The sequence below is a fragment of the Callithrix jacchus genome, chromosome 3, assembly GCF_049354715.1.
Source record: "Callithrix jacchus isolate 240 chromosome 3, calJac240_pri, whole genome shotgun sequence".
In the NCBI taxonomy this organism is placed as follows: domain Eukaryota; kingdom Metazoa; phylum Chordata; class Mammalia; order Primates; family Cebidae; genus Callithrix; species Callithrix jacchus.
The window spans coordinates 190,043,043-190,064,962 of NC_133504.1; the positions used below are offsets into that span (position 1 = coordinate 190,043,043).

The following is a 21,920-nucleotide window of genomic DNA, read 5'->3' on the forward strand; positions in this document are numbered from 1 at the left end:
AAGGAATACTCTACCCACTATGTAATACCTCCTCCCAGGAGGGCCACTGGGCTCAAACCCAGGACCGACCCACCAAAAAGGAAGAGGCTAAGAATCCTGTAAACTGCAGACCATGTGACAAGGTCACTTTCTGGACATTGCAAACAAAACACTGAAGTGGGTTTGCAGGTGGTTTGTCAGAATGCCCAACAGGAAGCCAGCCAGCCCTGACAGCTGCAGGACGCTCAGACCCACAGGGCCGCACCGTGACCCTTCTCCTACCTGCAGTCCTGACACCCATCTTTCCTCAGCTAGGTGAGTCACTCTAGTACACCGAAAACCAACCTGCTCTGGAAAAATGCCTTCTGAATTTACATCTATAAACCATCTCCCTATTCAACTCTTTACCCCACAATAAGAAATCAGAAGTAAAAAGAAGTCCTTAGGGTGCCTCAAAAATAACACAAACGGTGGTGGTAAACACACGACCTACCCCGACAAGCACTCCCAAGTGACTGCCTGTTCAGAAGCCCTGACCCTCCAGACTCACTCACAGAGAACTCGCGTGTTTGTGATCTGAGGCAACAATCATACCTTAATTTCATTGTCATTTGCAAAATTGCCGAAAGAAGCCATAATTTTGGGAACAGCTGCAGCCAAGGTCTCCTGGACTGATTCCTCGGGTCTCTTGCTTGTTCGAGTCAGGCACGGCAGAAGGTTCACCAGGTAAGGCCTGTGGATGCAAAAGAACACAAGTCATTCTTCCAGGTCTCCTTCAGGAGAAATAGAAGCAATTCATTCCCTGTTAGGGAAAAGCCAGTTTTATATGCAAAACAGTCCCTCATGGAGATGAGCAAAACTCAGCTAAAAGAACAGCAGGAAGAAATGTGGGTGAAGCTCAAGTGTCGGAAGGCATCCTTCATTTCTCTTATGATCACGAGGATCCAAAAGGCTGGGTTTAAAGTCATTTGCAGTAAATCATAGTACTGATTAAAGTGGAATATAACAGATAACGGTAAAAAACACCATTTTAAAAAACAAAACTTTCTAAATACGAATAAAGCTTTCCTGAGAAAGGAAAATTACAAAATGGGATTGTTGATTAAGAAGAAAAGCAGAACGTGTAGGACACAGAGCAGTGAGTCACAGACTACAGGAATTCACCCAACACACACAGCGACAGGGCAGGCCAGGTGCCAGGCACCAGGAGAAGCACAGCCCTGCCCTCTAGTGGCACAGCTTGGCAACAAGCAGGGCCTCAGAAGGCAGGGACCACACCACAGGGCTCGGGGACAGGGCAAGATAGGGAGGCTGGAGGAACCTCCCTAAGGAAGCAACTGTTTTGCTGAGAACTGAGGGGAGGAGGAGAAGCCCAACCATCAGAAGGAAGAAAAACCTGACTGACTGAACAACTAATCAGGCCAATGAATCAATGCAGAGTATCTAAGGAGACAGAGCCAGTGACGGGTCTGGAATCTATCTAGATGGTGCTGGGAAATGGGTACAAGAGTTTAAATAAGGGAATGACAAGACCCAATTATACTCTTTAAGATCACTTTGGCTGCTATGCGGAGAACCTGGGATATGTTGCTTCGGAAATGTAACACATTTTTTGAAATGATAGTAAAAGAAAAAAGATTATACAAAAAGAAATGTCCTTAGTGATTATACCTCTGCAGCTATACAAGTTTTTTTGTTTTTCTGAAAGAGGTCTCACTCTCGCCCAGGCTGGATTGCAGTGACGCGATCTTGGCTCAACACGACCTCCACCTCCCAGGCTCAAGTGTTCCTCCCACATCAGCCTCTCAAGTAGCCGTGACTACAGGCACCCACCACCGTGACTGGCTAATTTTGTATTTTCTATAGAGCCAGGGTTTCACCATGTTGCCCAGTTTGGCTTAAGCAATCCACTGGCCGCAGCCTCCCAAAGTACTGGGGTTACAGGTATGAGTCACTACACCCGACCACTGTAAGATTTGTATTGAAACTCAGTTCATATTAACAGTGAGGGTTTAGACCAGTCTCCCAGTGACTCAGGATGGAGCTGAGGGTCTGTGGGACATCAGCATGTATTGCAGGTCAAGGAGAAGGAAAGAGCTGATGAAAAGTCCTTCTGCTTTTGTTTCTCAATCCATTAAGATACAACTGTTTTGACTAGACAGACAAACACACAGACAGCACAGCAATCATATTTTTAACTCATGTAATAGACAAATGGATATTTTACTGTAAGTCCCATAGTCAGCAATAACGAAGTTGGTACGTCAACCTTCAACAATTTGGCAAGTCTCTCTCAAGCAAGTACCACATCAGACACTGTTACTGGGGTTGGGCTGCAACAGAGAACAGGACACTGACAGACCTGCTGTCCTGGGGCACACGTCCCGTAAGTCTCCCGGGGGAGGGCGGGAGAGAAAATGAACAAGCACACAGATAGACTGCACGTGACAATTTTTGACACCGATCAGTGCTATGAGGGAAACATACACAAGGCAAAGTCGACTGCAATTTGGAGGAGGCAGAGTAGACTTCTGAAATGACATCTGAGCTGAGACATAAAGGAGTAGCAGCTGACCCCTGACAAAAATCATCATCCAGAGTGTACCACCTACCTGCATTTCTGAGGCCGAACCAAGTGAGCCAGCTCGGCAAACCTCCACAGGGCAGCACGCAAACTCCGAGGGGCACCATTCTGAGGGGATGCAATGAGTGATGCATTAGGAGACATGCACTAGTCACCAAGAGTTGCATAGAAACAAAGCATTTCCTTTCACTGTTACTTTCTATGTTTAGAGAAAAGACCATCTAAATGCATAAAACATCTGGTAACTAAGGTCTAGTGGGCTTCAATTATAAAGATATCAAGTAAGTTACCATTTTTAATTCCCATCTCATCTAATAAAGAGTAACCTTTTGAAGAAAAGTAAAGCATTAGTCTACCAAACAGCAATTCCTTCTAACACTGTTAATTATTGAATAAAGATGAAATTTCACACATGCTGCTCAATAGAGTGAAGCCTGTTTTCAGTGCTGGAAATAAAGCCCAAGACCTCGTATTCGATAGCACAGCAGAGGGATTATACTCAATAATATATAGTCAATAATTTTTTTTTTTTTTTTTAGACAGAATCTCACTTGGTTGCCCAGGCTGGAGGGCAGTGGCACAATCTCAGCTCAAGGTAGATTCAGCCTCCCAGGCTCAACTAATCCTCCCACCTCAATCTCCTGAGTAGCTGGGACTACAGTTGTGCACCACCACACCCAGCTAATTTCTGTACAGATGGTGTTTCACCATGTTGCCCATGCTGGTCTCAAACTCCTGGACTCAAGCAATCCACCCACCTCAGCCTCCCAAAGTGCTGGGACTACAGGTATGAGCTACCAAACCCAGACTGATTTTATTTCATTTTTATTTTTATTTTTTGAGATAGAGTCTTACTCTGTCACCCAGACTGGAGTGCAGTGGTATGATCGTGGCTAAATGCAACATCTGCCCCACCAGGTTCAAGTGATTCTCCCACCTCAGCCTCTCGAGTAGCTGGGATTATAGGCGCCCGCCATTATGTCTGGCTAATTTTTGTGTTTTTAGTAGAGACGAGGTTTCTCCATGTTGGCCAGGCTGGTCTCGAACTCCTGACCTCAGCTGATCTGCCTGCCTCAGCCTCCCAAAGTGCTGGGATTACAGGCGTGAACTACCATGCCCTGACTCTTTTAGTTATTTTTAAATGTACAATAGGCCCGGCACAGTGCCTCATGCCTGTAATCTCAACACTTTGGGATGCCAAGGCAGGCGGATCACCTGAGGTCAGGAGTTTGAAACCAGCCCAAAGTTCGCTTGAACCTGGGAGGCGGAAGTTGCAGTGAGCCAAGATTGCACCACTGCATTCTAGCCTGCTTGACAGAACGAGACTCTGTCTCAAAATTAAAATAAAATAAAATAACTAAAAGAGTATAATTGGATTGTTAGTAACACAAAGGATAGATGCTTCAGGGGATGGATACCCAACTTTCCATAATGTGATTATTATGTATTATCTACCTGTATCAAAATACCTCATGTATCCCGTAAATATATACACTTACATGTACCTACAAAATACATGTACCTATAAAAATTAAAAATTTAGGCTGGGCATGGTGGCTCATGCCTGCAATACCAGCACTTTGGGAGGCTAAGGCAGGCAGATCATGAGGTCAAGAGATCAAGACCATCCTGACCATGGTGAAACCCCATCTCTACTAAAATACAAAAAATTAGCCAGGCATGGTGGTACGTGCCTGTGGTCCCAGCTACTCAGGAGGCTGAGGCAAGGGAATCGCTTGAATCCAGGAGATGGAGGTTGCAGTGAGCCAGGATCATGCCACTAAACTCCAGCCTGGCAAAAGAGCAACACTCTGTCTCAAAAATAAATAAATAAATAAAAATGTAAAGCCTGTTTTAAAAAGAAAAGAAGGGCCCACCTTTTTAATCTCCTTGTAGAGCTCGAGCTGTAACCTTGGAAGATTAGAATCCATCAAAGCCTACAACAAAACACATGAGATTTATTTTTGGAAGACACATTCCATCAGCAGTTCTAAAGCGAGCTAAAAGGGAACTAAAATTTCAATTTTGGGCAAAGTAAAACATAATAGCAACTAAATTAAGAATATATTCATTAAGAAAGAAAGCAGCAAATCTATGCAAGGAGTTACTGAATAAACCACAAAATACAGGTCATTCACTTGAATAGAAAAATGGAACAACAATTTAATTTTCATTATCATCAAATACTACATAATATCAAAATTAAAATGGTAGGTGGTTCATATGTAATAAATCCTAAAGCCCCTGGACTAAACCTTTAACCTTCACTAGTAGAACATCCTGTTGGATGGCACAGGCTCAGACAGTGCCCTGGACATCTGCAGGCTCCCAGGTGCTGACAGTGTACTAATCAAACCACAGGACACTTGCCCCAGCCCAGAACGCTTCTTGAGGCTGAGTCCTGTATCCTTTCTGCAGTTGCAGCCATGGACCCCTCCCCCTGACGCAGAGCTTACTGCCAGCCGGGAGCCCCACATTCCTCACAGCACCTCTCAACCCTCCTTGCTCACTGGTGGGGCTAAACCAGAAATTATGGCCACATGGTCAACTTTAAGCCTAGTAACGATGCTAACGGCACAAAGGCCACATTAGAGACTGGCTTCTCAAGCTGGGAAGACTTCGGTGCCCCATTGTCACCCATGGGAGCCTTCTCTTCCAAATGCTTGCCCACCCAGGAGGAGAAGCTGTGCCAAGCCTCAGTCGAAGCTCTCTTTCTTTGACCATGGTGTGGGCAGTTGATGTAAACGGACTGAGGTAGTCTTAGTAAAACTTATGGGTTAATCAACTGGGTCAGCAAACTTGAAAATCAAAAGCAGATCACATTCTGGGAAATTCTGAGGGGCAATAATGTCTCAGAAATTTTTAAATCCTGATTCTGCTGTTGCAATTTGTACTGAAAGTCCTTAAATGGGCAAACCAAACTGGACAAATGTTTAATTAAACATTACTCCTTAAATAAAATTAGAAGCCTTATCAAAGCTTGATTTAGCTTTACCAGTGTTTTGTAAACAAATACCAAGCTTATTTTATAACAAGAGAAAACTAAAACTCAGCCCCTCCTAAGAGCAGGCTCTCACAATCTACACCAGTCGCTAGGTGATGGTGGTGTACCACCCGCCTCTTCCCTCTTGCCCCTGCTTCCGCAGACACACAGGTGGCTGCCTCCCCTCACAGCCCTGCCACCACCCTGGCTTGAGGCCCCACACTCCTGCCAGACCTACTCATTTCTACCTGTACTCCCTCCCACCTCTGTCCTCCTCCACCCCACGTCCTCACCAGATCACTCTTCCCAAATGATACATTCCCGACAGCACAGACAGTCTTCAAAAGCCCCTCATTCTCTACCAAACAAGGTACAACCCCTTAACTTGACCCTCATGGTGTCCCACTCTCTGGCAGCATAAGATGTGTTCCCCTCCTCTCAGCCTCCACAGCCTCCTGGCATCCCTCGACCCAAGATGCAGTTACGGTTAACAAAGTCTCCAATCTACTCTTTCACCTACTAGCTCCTGCCTCCAGGGAGCCTTCCCTGCCTCCCGAGACAGAAATCACTTCAGCCTCCTGCTGGTCATGGCAATTTGCCAACACCTTACAGAACAGAGACTTTATGCCACGTATCAAGCTCTTGCTGGACACACATGCTTCACCACCTGAGACTAACCTACTTGAGGGAGGGATGCTGCCAGGCTATGTCAGATCCCAGTGCATTTCACTTTGTAAACCACAAGCAAAATGTGCCCATTTTCTTGGGCTAAGTCAGTAGAACCTGGTTCTCGACATACACATATAGTCATATTCATGAGAAGATAAAGTCAGGACCTGAAGGCTAAGTGACCATGCCTGTGCTTCCTACACCTGGTCTGGGGCCACACGTGCTCTCCCAAACCTGCCACTACTCTGCCACAGTGAGAGCAAACCTAGCCAGATCCTGATCCCACTGCCAGCCCGCTGGGCCTGACAACTACAGCATCTGAGGATGCAGGAAGCTGCAAGCAGCCAAACCCTGCTGCACCAAACTTAAGCAGAAGGGAGAAATGGCTGGAAACAAAGAGGAGGAAATGGGAAAGAAGCAAGGAGACAGCCAGGAAGAGCACCTGAGTCCTAAACCCATAACCCAGGGCCATGGCCTACAGCCCTCAGACACACACCAAGCCCATGGAATTCCTGGGAAAAACTGAAGGAGGTTTAAAAATAATACTACTTACATGTTAAATGACCAATATTAGAACACTTTCTGGTCATATTATTCTCTTGCCCTCTAAATGTGCCATTTGCCATGAACCAAGGCAACCTAGGATAATCCTCTTTTCAGATTTTCGGACTCTGAGGATCAAATATGAAGAATTGAAACAGCAAGGGCCAGGCTCAGTGGCTCACACCTGTGATCCCAGCACTTTGGGAAGCCAAGGAGAGAGGATCACTTGAGCCCAGGCATTCAAGACCAGCCTGGGCAACATGGTGAGATCCCATCTCTACAAATAACTTTAAAAAGTAGCTGGGCATAGTGGTGCACACCTGTACCAGCTACTCAAGGGGCCAAAGCAGGAGGGTACCTTGAACCCAGCAGGTCAAGGCTGCAGGAAGTCATGGTCACCCACTGCACTCCAGCCTGGGTGACTGGGCGAGATCCTGTTTCATGTAAAACAGGCCAGCCTGGTCCTGCCAATGGGAATAACAGAAGCAAGCAAGGATATCTAGGCCCGTGGAGAAGCAAGCTTAAGCAGAAGCAGGCCCTCTGCAAATACGCTACGGGACGCCATCCACATGCAAGTGGCATCAATGACCAGCAGTACAAAGAACAAGATGAAACTGATACGGGTCACCACAGGAGTGAGATGCATGCAAAGCCGGAAGTGCCAGCAGAGAGGGGAGACAGGGGCCACTCCAGGAACAACAACGGGAGCTAGAATCCCATGGCTCCAGAGAAGCCAGCGTCCTGACCACAGAAAGCGTGTTAGCTGAAAAAGGGCTGGCCAGAAAGGAAAGATTTCCTGAGCAAAAGGATACCATGGAGTCCACGTGATGGAAAAAGAGAAGCAGAGCCACACCCATCAATCTTGCTGGGTAACAGTGTAAGGATGTCGTTATGCAAAAGTATTAATAATTATTCTACCACTTTGAAGGTCCAGTAGTGGCAATGAGCGCATTTAACCCTCATACAGACACAGACGCACACTCACACACATGCCACAAAAACTCTGATCCCATTTTATAGTGAAGGAAACTGAGACTTTTGGAAATGTGGGCATAGCTCCGGCTTCTCTGGCACCTGTAGTGACATTCTCCCAGGAGCATCCAGGGGCCACCATCAGTTCCCTTCACTGACCTAGGCACCGTGCAGGCACAAGGGTCAACACAGCTCCTTCTGACCAGGCAGGTGTGGCAAGCAATGTGGGCAGATACCAGAGCGCCTCCAAACCACACATCGGAAAGGAAAAAAGTACAGACATCCTCAGGGACTCAAAACAGAAGCAGGCTCACACGTCCTTCTCTTAGTCTACGACGGTGACGGCTCGGAGGAGAACAGCGTGCACACGTCCTTCTCTTAGCCTACGACGGTGACGGCTCGGAGGAGAACAGCGTGCACACGTCCTTCTCTTAGCCTACGACGGTGACGGCTCGGAGGAGAACAGCGTGCACACGTCCTTCTCTTAGCCTACGACGGTGACGGCTCGGAGGAGAACAGCGTGCACACGTCCTTCTCTTAGCCTACGACGGTGACGGCTCGGAGGAGAACAGCGTGCACACGTCCTTCTCTTAGCCTACGACGGTGACGGCTCGGAGGAGAACAGCGTGCACACGTCCTTCTCTTAGCCTACGACGGTGACGGCTCGGAGGAGAACAGCGTGCACACGTCCTTCTCTTAGCCTACGACGGTGACGGCTCGGAGGAGAACAGCGTGCACACGTCCTTCTCTTAGCCTACGACGGTGACGGCTCGGAGGAGAACAGCGTGCACAGGTCCTTCTCTCAGCCTATGACGGTGACGGCTCGGAGGAGAACAGCGTGCACACATGCTTACTTTGATAACTTTGTTCAGGCATTCGTCAGCGACCATCCTGACATCTGACTCTGCATCATCACTGCACAGCAGAAAGAGTTCCATAGCGATGCCCAGAAGTTTCTGAAATTCTGGAGAATTTCTAAGGAAAAAAAAAAGAGAAACTGTCAAGAGGAGCCTAAGGTGACATGACAATGAAATGTAATGAAGTATGCGGTGTCCTGCATGGAATCCTGGAACAGAAAAAGGACATTACATAGAAACTAAGAAAATCTGAGCAAAGCCTGGACTTCAGTTATGGCGTATCAATATTGACTCATTAAACATGAAAATGTCTTACACCAGTGTAAGGTGATAATAATTGGGGTAGCTGGATGTAGGGTAAATGAACACTCTCTACCCTATCTTTGTAATTTTTTTCTATAAATCTAAAACTATTCCAAAATAAAATTTTAAAAAAGAGAGAGAGATTGTACTTGTAAGGCAATTCTCATTTTTTCTTTTTAAATTTTTGTTTAAAAACTGCAGATACTTCAATCCCAGACAACCCACGACTTTCTGCCAGAAGTTTACTTTACTCTTAACCGACAGTATTCTTGGAACCTTGACAGTCAGGATAGCAGTGTATCTCTCTTGGCCCTTTTTAATCTTGCTTTCAGCACATACAAAAGTATAACCATATTTCAGCCTGAGATGCCAGATGATCGTGATCAGATTGTTTTTGTTGTGCTAGATAGAATATTAAAGAGTCACAAAAACTGGAGTTTCTGTACTATTTAATTAAATGTTTAATTAAAAGACACTGTTTAGGCCATCACGATCCAACTGTCTAAACGAAGCCGAGAGAGAGCTAAACGGATGAGCTATGTGCATGACACTGACTTTGCAGCATTTGGAAGCATCCAAACCAGTAACACAAGGATGTTCTTGAAGTAATCCCAAGAATAGTAAATCCCAGTAATGCGGGGGATGTGCTATTTTTGAAGCATCAAAATCAGATTGCTCTTCCATGATCTCAATCTAACATACTCTGAAACCAAATCTCTCTTCCTCTGTATCTCTAGGTAAAAATTCCAAACAATAGTTGAAAGGTAGCCATGAGCCTAAGAAGTACCAAGGGACCACATCAGTAATGATTAACAAACTTAGAAAAGCGTAAAACAAAACATCCCACTTTGCAATATTTCAGACTTTATCCATGTGGAATACAGCCATGAATAACGAACTGAGGAAAGGCCTTTGAAATACTAGATCATTCAAACACTGTGCTCAAAAGCACTACTGTCAACACAAACAGAATGTGAGCTACAATTTTATATTTCCTAGCTGACACATCAAAATTAAAAAGAAAACAGGCAAGATTTTCATAATGTTTCATTTAACCCAATACACCGAAATTATTATTTCAACATGTATTATGAAGAAATGATTAAGATATAGAACTACATTTTTTTAAAGCACTTCTCAATTCAGACACTAAATTTTCATCAGAAAAACTTTACCTATGTTTAGACTTGGTAAAGTTTTTTAAAATTCAGTCGAAAAAGTTCATATAACATTTCCAACCATACTTGAACTAAATATAGATTTTTACATTTAAATGTGATAAAATAGATATAGGGCTAATCAGCTTACCTATTTCTTCTTGAGAGAGCTTTAATAGTTTGTGTCTCTCAAGGAACTTACCCATTTTATCTATAAGTTGTCAAATTTATTGGCATAAAGTTGTTCATAATATTCCCATATAGTCCTTTTTTTTTTTGAGACAGAGTCTTGCTCTGTTGCCCAAGATGAAGTACAATGGTGTGATCTCGGTCACTGCAACCTCTACCTCCTGGGTTCAAGCAATTCTCCTGCCTCAGCCTCCCGAGTAGCTGGGACTACAGGCACATGTCACCATGCCAAGCTAAATTTTTTTTTTTTTTTTTTTGTATTTTTAGTAGAGGCAGGGTTTCACCATGTTAGTCAAGATGGTCTCCACCTCCTGACCTCGTGATCCACCCACCTCGGCCTCCCAAAGTGCTGGGATTACAGGTGTGAGCTACTGCACCTGGCCTAATTTTTATATTTTTAGTAGAGACAGGGTTTCACCATGTTGGCCAGGCTGGTCTCAAACCCCTGACCTCATGTGATCTGTCTGCCTTGGCCTCCCAAAGTGCTGGGATTACAGGTGTGAGCCACTGCGCCTGGCCTCATATGGTCCTTTTAATATCTATATAATCTGTACTACTGTCATCTCCCTCATTCCTGATATTGATAATTTGTGACTTCACTTTTCTTCCTATCAGCCTTACCAATTTTTGATGTTCTCGATCAACCAGCTTTTGGTTTTATTGATTTTCTATGTATTTTTGTTTTCTATTTTACTGACTTCTGCTCTTATCTTTATGATGTCCATTCTTCTAGTAACTTTGTTTTTGTTTTTGAGACAAGGTCTCATTCTGTTGCCCAGGGTGGAGCACAATGGCACTATCACTCTCACTGCAGCCTCAACCTCCCAGCCTCAAGCAATCCTCCTGCCTTAAGACTCCTGGTTAGCTGGCATAGCTGGCTAATTTTTTGTATTTTTTTGTAGACATGGGGCTTCCTATGCTTCCCAGGCTGGTCTTGAACTGCCTGTCTCAAAATATCTGCCTGCCTTGGTCTCCCAAAGTGCCAGCATTACAGGTGTGAGCCACCGCACTTGGCCCTTCTGGTAACTCTGGATTCCATCTGCTTGACATTTTCAAGTTTCCAAAGGTGGAAGCTGAGGTCATTGGTTTGAAATCTTTCCTAAAACAGGCATTTAATGCTAGAAATTTCCCTTTAATATGCTATAACAGCACTCCACAAGTTTAGAAATGTCTTGTTTTTATATTAGTCAATTCGAAAGACTCAAATTTCCCTTTTGACTTCACTTCTGACTCATGGGCCACGTGGAAATGAGTTTTTCCACATATCTGAGGCTTTTCCAGATTATCTTCCTATAATATATTCCAACTTAATGATATTAGGGTCAGAAAACATACTCTGAATAATCTGAATGCTTCTAATTTAGAGACTTGTTTTATGGCCCAGCATCTGATCTATCTTGGCAGACATTCTGTGAGCACCTGCGAGACTGTGTCTTCTGCTAGTGCTAGGTGGAGTGTCCTGTAAATGCCAATCAGGTTGCATAGGGGGACAGTGTTGTCCAAGTTTTCTAGATCCAGATATTATAGCTACATGTTCTACAAATCATTAAGAGAAGCTACTGAAATCTCTATCTCTGTGGATCTGTCTGTGTCTGCTTACAGTTCCGTCAGGCTTAGCTTTATGTATTTCAGCTCTATAGCCAGGTGCATTAACATTTTAGCTTGTTATGCCGGGCTGATGAACAAATGCATCTCCTCCACCATTATGAAACGACCATCTCATCCTGGGCAATGGCCTGTGCTTTGAAATCCACTTTGTTTTCTATTAACAGAACCGGTTTAGCTTTCATCTCATTCTTGTGAGCAGGGTCAACTTCTTTCCGTTCTGCTCCTTGTAAGCTATTTTTGCCTTTATATTTAGAATGGGTTTCTTGCAGGCAGCAGCATATACTGAGTTTTACTTTTCCATTCAATCTGAAAAATCTCTGCTTTTCCATTTACTGTCCTTTTTGACATAACTAGGTTTAAATCTACCATCAAGCTCCCTCTTTCCTATTTGTCCCATATGCTCTTTATTTGCCTTTTCCCCAATTTCTGGATTCTCTGGGATTCACTATTTTTATAATTCTATTTAATCTTCTTTTCTGGTTCATTAGCTATAACTCCTTGTTCTGCTTTTGGTTGTTGCTTAATTGCTTATAATATGTAACTTCACCACAATCCACCTTAATGATAATATGTATGTTCACCACAATCCACCTTAATGATAATATGTATGTTCACCACAATCCACCTTAATGACAATATGTATCTTCACCACAATCCACCTTAATGATAATATGTATCTTCACCACAATCCACCTTAATGACAATATGTATGTTCACCACAATTCACCTTAATGATAATATGTATCTTAACCACAATCCACCTTAATGATAATATGTATCTTCACCACAATCCACCTTAATGACAATATGTATCTTCACCACAATCCACCTTAATGATAATATGTATCTTCACCACAATCCACCTTAATGATAATATGTATTTTCACCACAATCCACCTTAATGACAATATGTATGTTCACCACAATCCACCTTAATGATAATATGTATCTTCACCACAATCCACCTTAATGATAATATGTATGTTCACCACAATCCACCTTAATGATAATATGTATCTTCACCACAATCCACCTTAATGATAATATGTATCTTCACCACAATCCACCTTAATGATAATATGTATGTTCACCACAATCCACCTTAATGACAATATGTATGTTCACCACAATCCACCTTAATGATAATATGTATGTTCACCACAATCCACCTTAATGATAATATGTATCTTCACCACAATCCACCTTAATGATAATATGTATCTTCACCACAATCCACCTTAATGATAATATGTATCTTCACCACAATCCACCTTAATGATAATATGTATGTTCACAATCCACCTTAATATGTATGTTCACCACAATCCACCTTAATAATATGTATCTTCACCACAATCCACCTTAATAATATGTATCTTCACCACAATCCACCTTAATAATATGTATCTTCACCACAATCCACCTTAATGATAATATGACATTTCAAGTGCAACATAAAATTAGTTTTCTGCAGCTGCTATGACAAATTAACACAAACTATGTGGCTTAAAACAAACAAAAAATTTATTCCTTCATAGTTTTAGGGGCCACAGTCCAAAATTAGTATCACCGAGCTCAAATTAAGGAATCGGCAGCACTACGCTCCCTCTGGTATAGGCTCTAAAGGAGAACTGTTCCATGCCTCTTCCAACTCCGGTGGCTGCTGCTTTCCTTGGCTTGTAGCATCCTCACTCCAATTTTCAAGGCCAGCACCTTCAAATCTTTCTGTTCCATCTTCACACGGCCTTCTCTATGTGTGTAAAATCTCCCTCTGCCTCCTTGTTATAAGCATACATGTGATTGCAGGTAATGCTCACCCAGATCATCCAAAATAGCACCCCCATCTCAAGATCCTGAATTTAATCATACCGTAAAACAATTTTCCTTATAAAGTAATAATTACAGCTTCTAGTGATTAGGACCTGATATCTTTTTTTTTTTTTTTTTTGGCAGCAGGGAGTGGAGTCTCACTTCTCATCCAGGCTGGAGTGCAGTGGCTCGATCTCTGTTCACTGCAACCGCCGCCTCCCTAGTTCAATCAACTCTCCTATCTCAGCCTCCTGAGTAGCTGGGACTACAAGTGTGTCCACCATTATACCCAGCTAACTTTTAGTAGAGATGGGGTTTCACCTTGTTGGTCAGGCTGGTCTTGAACTCCTGCCCTCCGATGATCCACCCGCCTTGGCCTCCCAAAGTGCTGGGATTACAGCCGTGAGCCACCGCACCCAGCCAGGACCTGATATATTTTAGGGAAAGAGGGAGCACTATTCTGCCCAGCACAAATATATTTCAATTTCTGCTCTCCCAGCCTTTATGCTACTGTCATACAATTCACTTCTTCATGTTATAAACCCTGAAATAAATTATTTTTGTTGCAAACAAATTAATCTCTTTTTAATGTTAGGTGGGATCAGAGTAACAAAACTTAGTCTGGGGCTAGGTGGGCAAATCTTTCTAAGTACCCTACCCGCTCTATGAAAGCTGAGGTTTGCCACTCCAACTGGTGTGATTAGAAATTCTTCCTGGCCCTGTGTGAGTTTCGGCAATGGTTCCTTCTAATCCTTTTAGGTGATTCTACCTCCAGCCCTGTGACCCATAGGTCATTTCCTCACAAGCCTGTGCTCATCAATACTCAGCTACACACTTGAGAGAGCACTACACAGTTCTCCGGAACTCGCTCTGCGGCTCTCTTCTCTGCTATTCTTCCATATGGGCTCTAACCACTGCAGCCTCTCTAGACTCCCAGCTCTGCCTCCTCAACCCAGCAAACCACTAGGCTCAGCCTCAGCTTCCTCTCAGTTTTCCTCTTGCCATGGCCAGATGGCCAGGAAGTAACGTAAGGAAATTATAGGGCTATCCACATTCATTTTCCTGGGATAACTATCCTTTGCCCGATGCCCAGTAACTTGAAGACCTCTGTTATGTATATTTCATCCATTTTCAACTATTTCAAGGCAAAAAGATAAATGCTGTCCTTGTTATTCTATCTTAGCCAGAAGCAAAAACCTTTCATGATTTTTTAACTGAGTTTTTTAACACATTGTTAATATATTTTCCAGTCACAAATGTAAGTATCTATTGGTCAGAAGTGGTGGCTCATGCCTGTAATCTCAGTGCTTTGGGAGGCCAAGCTGGGAGGACCACTTGGGCACAGGAATCAGCCTCAGCAGCATAGCGAGAGCCCGTCTAGAAAACATTTAAAAATTAGCCGGGTGCAGTAGCACTGCCTAACGTCCCCCAGCTACTCAAAAACTGAGAAAGAAGGATCGCTTGAGTCCGGGAGTTTGGGTTGCAGTGGGCTGTGATTATGCAATGCATCCAGCCTGGGTGACAGAGACCCTGCCTCTAAAAAAATAATAATAATTAATTAAAAGTAAACAAAATATAAGTATGAATGTTAACTAACATTCCCTTGTATAAATGTATCTGGCCGGGCACAGTGGCTCACGCCTATAATCCCAGCACTTTGGGAGCCTGAGGTGAGCGGATCATGAGGTCAGGAGTTCAAGACCAGCCTGGCCAACATAGTGAAACCCCATCTTTGCCAAAATACAAAAAATTAGCCAGGTGTGGTGGCGCATGCCTGTGATCCCGGCTACTCAGGAGGCTGAGGCAGGAGAATCACTTGAACCCAGGAGGCGGGAGGTTGCAGTGAGCCAAGATTGCGTCACTGCACTCCAGCCCGGGCGACAGTGCAAGACTCCATCTCAATAAATAAATACATAAATAAGAACAATAAATTTATCTTAATTTTTCAACTCCCTTTTTGGGGATATGTCATTAAGTTTACTTTTAATTTTCTAATGGGATGAACAGCACTGCACCAATATCATTACACACTTTCCTAGGGGTAAGTGCCCTAGAGGTAAAATCGCTAGGTTAAACATACAAAAATCAAAAGCTTTATATTTTGCCAAATTGTCTTCTTAGAAGGTTGTATCACCTCTGACAAAAATCTGAATATTCTAAATGTTTGCCAATTTTACAGGTAAAAAAAGATTCTTATTTTTGTTTGAGTCTTATTCTACCGATTACTAGTGTCCTAATCGGCTTGAGTTGCTATAACAAAATACCACATATAAATTGGGTGGTTTTAACAACAGGCATTTACTCATCACCGTTCTGGAGGCTGGGAGTCCAAGAACAAGGTGCCAACAGGTGGACAGTCTTTATCTTAATGATTTATAATTGCTCTTTACACAAGCTAGCACCAAGTTCAATTTACTTTCCATTTTGTTTAAGGTGGATTTTGACATATTGAACTATATTCCCATCAAAACAGGTTTTTCTTTACAACGTTAGCCTTCTTCAATCTAAGATTAAACTTTTTGGAAGAAATTATTTAATTTTTTCACATTTGGGTAATTAATCTGAACTCTGTTTGCAATATGAGATAGAGACATAATGTTCTCCCGAAGAGAAAAATGTATCATTTCCCTTCTACTACGAACATGTTACGCCCATGATAAACCCACACAGACACACACATACACTCTTCTAACTTTCTGTTCTATATCTGCTTTAATGTCCAATCACTATCTTAATGTCACATACATCAGGTCTCACCATATTAGTGATGATTTCTTTTTTCTTTTTATTTTTGAGACAGAGTTTTGCTCTTGTCACCCAGGTTGGAGTGCAGCGGCATGATCTCGGCTCACTGCAGCCTCCGCCTCCTGGATTCAAGCAATTCTCCTGCCTCAGACTCCTGAGTAGCTGGGATTACAGGCATGCGCCACCACATGCAGCTAATTTTTGTATTTTTAGTAGAGACAGGGTTCACCACATTGGTCAGGCTGGTCTCGAACTTCTGACCACAGGTGATCCACCCACCTCAGCCTCCCAAAGTGCTGGGATTACAGGCATGGGCCACCACACTAGGCCTAGCAATGACTTCGAGATATTCTTTGCAATTATGTATTTATTCTTATAGTAAACAAGTTCAAAAATAACTCTAGTAGAACTGTGTTCAAGATTATTTTAAATTTCTAAGTTAATTTAGAGAAAATTCAACTTAGTGATGTAAAATCTTCCTGTTTAGAGAGTGGTCACCTGTATCTTTCAGAAACATTAATAGAAGTCTTTATAAAGTTTCTGCATATTTCTTATCAGTTCCTTAGAATTCAATACTTTGGTGCTACTGTGAACTAGATCTTTAAACATTATATTTTCTAGCTGATTTATGCTAATACATGAGAAATCTATGGATTGTTATATGATCTATTTTTACCTAGCACCCTTATCAAAGTATATATTACTAAGAGGTTGCTCAAGTGAGCATTCCTGGGTATTCCCAAGAGGATACTTGTGAAAAATGCCTAGGCCCTACCAAAACGGAATGCAGAAGTGTGTTTGAGAAAAAGGACAGTGAGGTACCTTCATTACTACATTTTAAACAAAATTTCCAGATGATTTTGATGCTCATCCATACTTAGGAACCAGTAACTTAGACCCCTTTAGAGCACTTAAAGCAGACTACATTTTCACAATATACACGAAGTTTTAGATGACCTGCTACACTGAAAACCTCAGAAGCTGCCATTTATACAACCTCAATGGAGACAAATAGAAAACAGTTCCAATGGTTTAATTATATTCTAGGAGAGATAACAAGAAACAGTGATCATCAATAAGTTTCCATAAAACATATTTATACAAAATACCAACTTCAGCTATATACTCTGAAATCCCTGCAAAGTATAGAGCGCATCTTGTAAAACCGAGGATAACCTCTCTGACAGAAGGTTAAAATCCTTTTGACATGCTCTTCTGTAGAACAAGAAACATAATGAACTCTCAGCATTACTCCATAAAAACAAGAGACAGACTGATGTGAAAACCATTAGCAGCTATTATTTTGATTTAATATGGCAAATAGAACCACAAATCAATCTTAAGATATCTCAACATACTTTATTAATATGCGAATATGAGCCATCATTCCATGAATTCCATTTGAAAATTCTCAAAAAACAAAATGCCTAGAATAAAGCCTGATCCACTCATATTGGAAGAGATCTTGTTTCCTGTGTCAATAAGCTTTCAGAGAGAAACTATATTTCCTGAGACCTGGATGGTGGAGACCAGATGAACAACGACCAAGTGTTTCCAAGTATTTAAAGTCATTTCACAAAAAAGTAAAGATAACGTACAGCTTTGGATGAGCATCGCAACGGTACATGCTTCCCACTCAGGTGGCTAATGAAGACATCTAGCAGTTACTTCCTCACAGTGTTTCACATGCATCATCTGATCCACAAGAACTGTGTGACTAAGGATTACATTTCAAAAATGAGCCAGTGAAGGCTCAAACATGTTAAAACCTACCTAAAGGCACCTGGCTTACACAGGCAGCAGAGACAGAATTCAAGCCTTTTTCTTCCCCTACTTCTGTCTTAGTGTTGTGTTCTACAATAGCATGCTAACTTAGAATTGTTATATTTGCATTTTCAGGACACAAGCTCATTTGTTATTTCATTTTCTTCCCACAACACTTCTACAAATTAGAAACAGAACAGAATCATACACATTATTTCACACACAATAGAAATGAGTTAACCTAAAATGAAATGGTTTTATGAAATCACTTTCAAAGTATAAAATACAAATGTACAGTGGCATTAAAAATAAGCAGATCGCCAAAAAGAAGACAAATCCTGTAGGATTCCACTTATATGAGGCCTCTAGAGCAGTTACACTCATAGAGACAGAAATAGAAAGGGGCTCCAGGAAAGGATGGATAATGGGGAGTTTAATGAAGACAGATGTTCAGTTTTGTGACATGAAAAACTCATGAAGTGGATGGCAGCGATGGCTACACAACATTATGAATACATATACTGAACTGAACACCTAAAAACGGTTAAGATGGTAAATATTATATGTATTTTACCACAATAAAAACAGTGAAAAGCAATTGCCAAGAGAAAACTTTTTTGAAAAACAAATAAATCACGACACATTTTTGTCAATGCTAAAATCAAGATTATTTGTCTAAAAATCTTTTTCTGACCGATTATAAAGAGCTTTTTCTAGCTTCCAGCAGGAGAATAATATGAATTACTTATTCCAAGGGAAAGTAAAGCAAGGCAAGTTATTTCACACATGTCCATCTGGGTAACAGAATTCAGATATCATAGGTACATATGTCTCCTACTCAGCCATTGGAAACAGGCCTAAATATATTTACCATCTACAGCTACTATGAATAACGGTCAGAAAGAGTCAAAAGCAAAGCAAAAGAAGGTGCTGCTAGTTTACCCCATTGAGAAAGATCATGCAAGGAAAGCTGGCCTACAATCAGTGCCCCACGACCCCATTAATCCCAAAGCAGAGAGAGGAGCAGGCTCCAGCCACTGCTAGGAGCACAGGTACCCCAACGGGGAAGAACAAACAGCAGCAAACTGCCGAAGGAAAGCAAACCACAGAGACAAACTGGATGGTCTTGTGCTGTTCCTACCATTGCAACCAATGCAAAAATAGCAAACCACGGATGCTTTTAAAATAACTGTAGTTGCTAGGGGTGCTAATTAAACATAAACATGTTGTTCAATCACCCATAATGGTTACAATTTTTGCATAAAAGATTATAAAAAGGGAACATTGTTCATTTTAGTGTCTGGATATCCTTGCATACAGCCAGAAATATGGGAAAGGGGTCCTTCTTTATTTTAAATGGATTTCTGTATCCATTTAAAATAACTGGGACACAAAGAATATTCTAGCCCATTGAGACTGAAAATACACAAAGTTCTTATTTTCTCTAGACAGTTCAAAGTGCAATTACCTGACAGACTGTGCCACTATGTTTTCACATATTGTCAGACAATGATTCACACGGTCTTTCTTGGTGGCTGAAAGTTCTTTCTTTCTAAAAATAAAAAAAGGAGGAAATTAGTATGTGTTGAATTATCCATTCCGCTTACTTCTACACATCATTCATTCATTCAATGAGTGCTTCTTGACTGCTATGAATAAACCGTAATACTCCATGCTGGGGGCCACGTGGGGATCAGGACAGGGAAGCACAGGACGTGAGCTCGCCAACAGCTTTCAAGCTACACTGCTCACAGAAAAACAGATGATATTACTAAAGCAGCTCATTTTCCCCATTTTATTTTATTTTACTTTTTTTTAGAGTTAGGATCTTGCTCTGCTGTCTAGGCTGGAATGCAGTAGTATAATCATGGTTCACTTTAGCCTTAAACTCCTGGGCTGAAAGGATTCTCCCATCTCAGACTCCTGAGTGTTGGGGACCACAGGCATGCACCACCGGGCCTGGCTAATTTTTTTTTTTTTTTTGTAGGATCAGTGTCTCACTATGTCACCCAATTGCTCAAACCCTGGCCTCAAGCAGTCTTCCCATCTTGGCCTCCCAAAGGGCTGGGATTATAGGCATGAGTTATCATGACCAACCTCACTTTCCCCATTACAGAGAGAAGACACTCAAGTGCCAACCATGACATGCCCAAGATCACACAGATATGAAGTCATACAGCCAGCATTTAAACCCAGGTCTTCTGGCTTTAAATCTACTCCGTATTTCACCAATTCTCAATCAAGTTCACGTTTGTATCGTGTTAGCATCACTAAAACCGAACTGCATCTTACAACCAATGGCATGTTATAGTCTGATTAGAAACTTTTTTCTTTCTCAGCAGTATAGATGATGGCATAGATGACAACAGATGGGTCATTCGATTCAAAGAAACACAATACCTACTCTATATACCAGCTGCCTTCAGTCCTTAAAATCACATCGTTAACTGAGTGTAGTCAGCACACCACAGACCTCAGTAAAATATAAACAATGGCTAACCACTTCCATGTCCCCAAATAGCTGGGAATAAGCATCCTCTTAAGAATTCTCAGGCCAGGCACGGTGGCTCACACCTGTAATCCCAACACTTTGAGAGGCCAAGGCAGGCAGATCACCTGAGATCAGGAATTTGAGACCAGCCTGACCAACATGGAGAAACCCCATCTCTACTAATAATACAAAAATTAGCCAAGGCATGGTGGTGCATGCCTGTAATCCCAGCTACTCAGGAGGCTGAAGCATAAGAGTCGCTTGAACCCAGGAGGTGGAGGTTGCAGTGAGCTGAGATAGCACCATTGCACTCCAGCCTGGGCAACAAGAGCAAAACTCCATCTCAAAAGAAAAAAAAGACTTCTCAGCCAAGCAAAAGGAGATAAACAGCCTGGCAAGACGATCAGGCTAAAGGTGACTCCTTCCCACCCAAACCTATGGCTTCAGATGTCTTCACGGTTGGCACTATCAAAATATAGTAGAGAGGGGTAATCCAAAACACAGGACCAACCAAAACCAATTAAACTAAAAGACTACTAAGTTTGTGAGAAAATTATATTACCAAAGAAATAAAAAAAATCTAACGTAAAAACACTACCTTTCTATCTCATTTTGTCCAATAAGCAAACTTGAAAGTTTAGGAAAACTAAAACTAATTCCTTCCCCCATGGAATTTAATTAGACGATGAACTGATAACTCAAACTGACTTGTTGTGCATGAATAGTAAGTATGGTAATTAAAGTGAAAAAGAAACCAGCTTGCTCTGAGCAAGAAGTGGAAAAACAGGGTAAGAACAGTCTTGGCTTTTCAACCACTTTTGGTAAATGCAGTCCCTTTAACTTCACCGTCAAAATTAAAACAAACAGCCAGGCGTGGTGGTTCACACCTGTATTCCCAAACACTTTGGGAGGCCAAGCCGGCAGATGATCTGCGGTCAGGAGTTCGAGACCTGCCTGGCCAACAGGGTGAAATCCTGTCTCTACTAAAAATACCAAAAATTAGCTGCACGTGGTGGCGGGTACCTGCAAGACTCTGCCTCAAAAAAAAAAAAAAATTAAAATAAACCTCATTTAGCCTCTTCTTACTGTGTAATGAAGCAACCTGCGCAGGCACACAACTGCGAGGAGGAGCATGTAAACTATGGACGCTACAGTATTCTATAATCACATCTTACAAATTGTCAACAAAGTCACTCTAAAAATGGTGAATTTTATGGTATGTGAATTATAATCTCTTTTTTTTTTTTTAAAAAATCTGCAAATCCCG

At 42.2% G+C, this 21,920-nt stretch overlaps 1 protein-coding gene across 5 annotated transcripts in view; it reads right to left on the bottom strand.

The window, feature by feature from the left end:
• HTT (huntingtin) overlaps nucleotides 1–21,920 on the bottom strand; it is a 163,081-nt gene that overhangs the window by 131,588 nt on the left and 9,573 nt on the right. For all 5 annotated transcript variants that reach the window (XM_035292340.3, XM_078366024.1, XM_035292338.3 and 2 more), the window contains 5 exon segments: nucleotides 19,631–19,714; nucleotides 8,585–8,705; nucleotides 4,441–4,500; nucleotides 2,592–2,671; nucleotides 574–712 (listed from right to left, as the gene is read on the bottom strand). In XM_035292340.3, coding sequence (XP_035148231.3) covers nucleotides 574–712; nucleotides 2,592–2,671; nucleotides 4,441–4,500; nucleotides 8,585–8,705; nucleotides 19,631–19,714 — 484 coding nt within the window.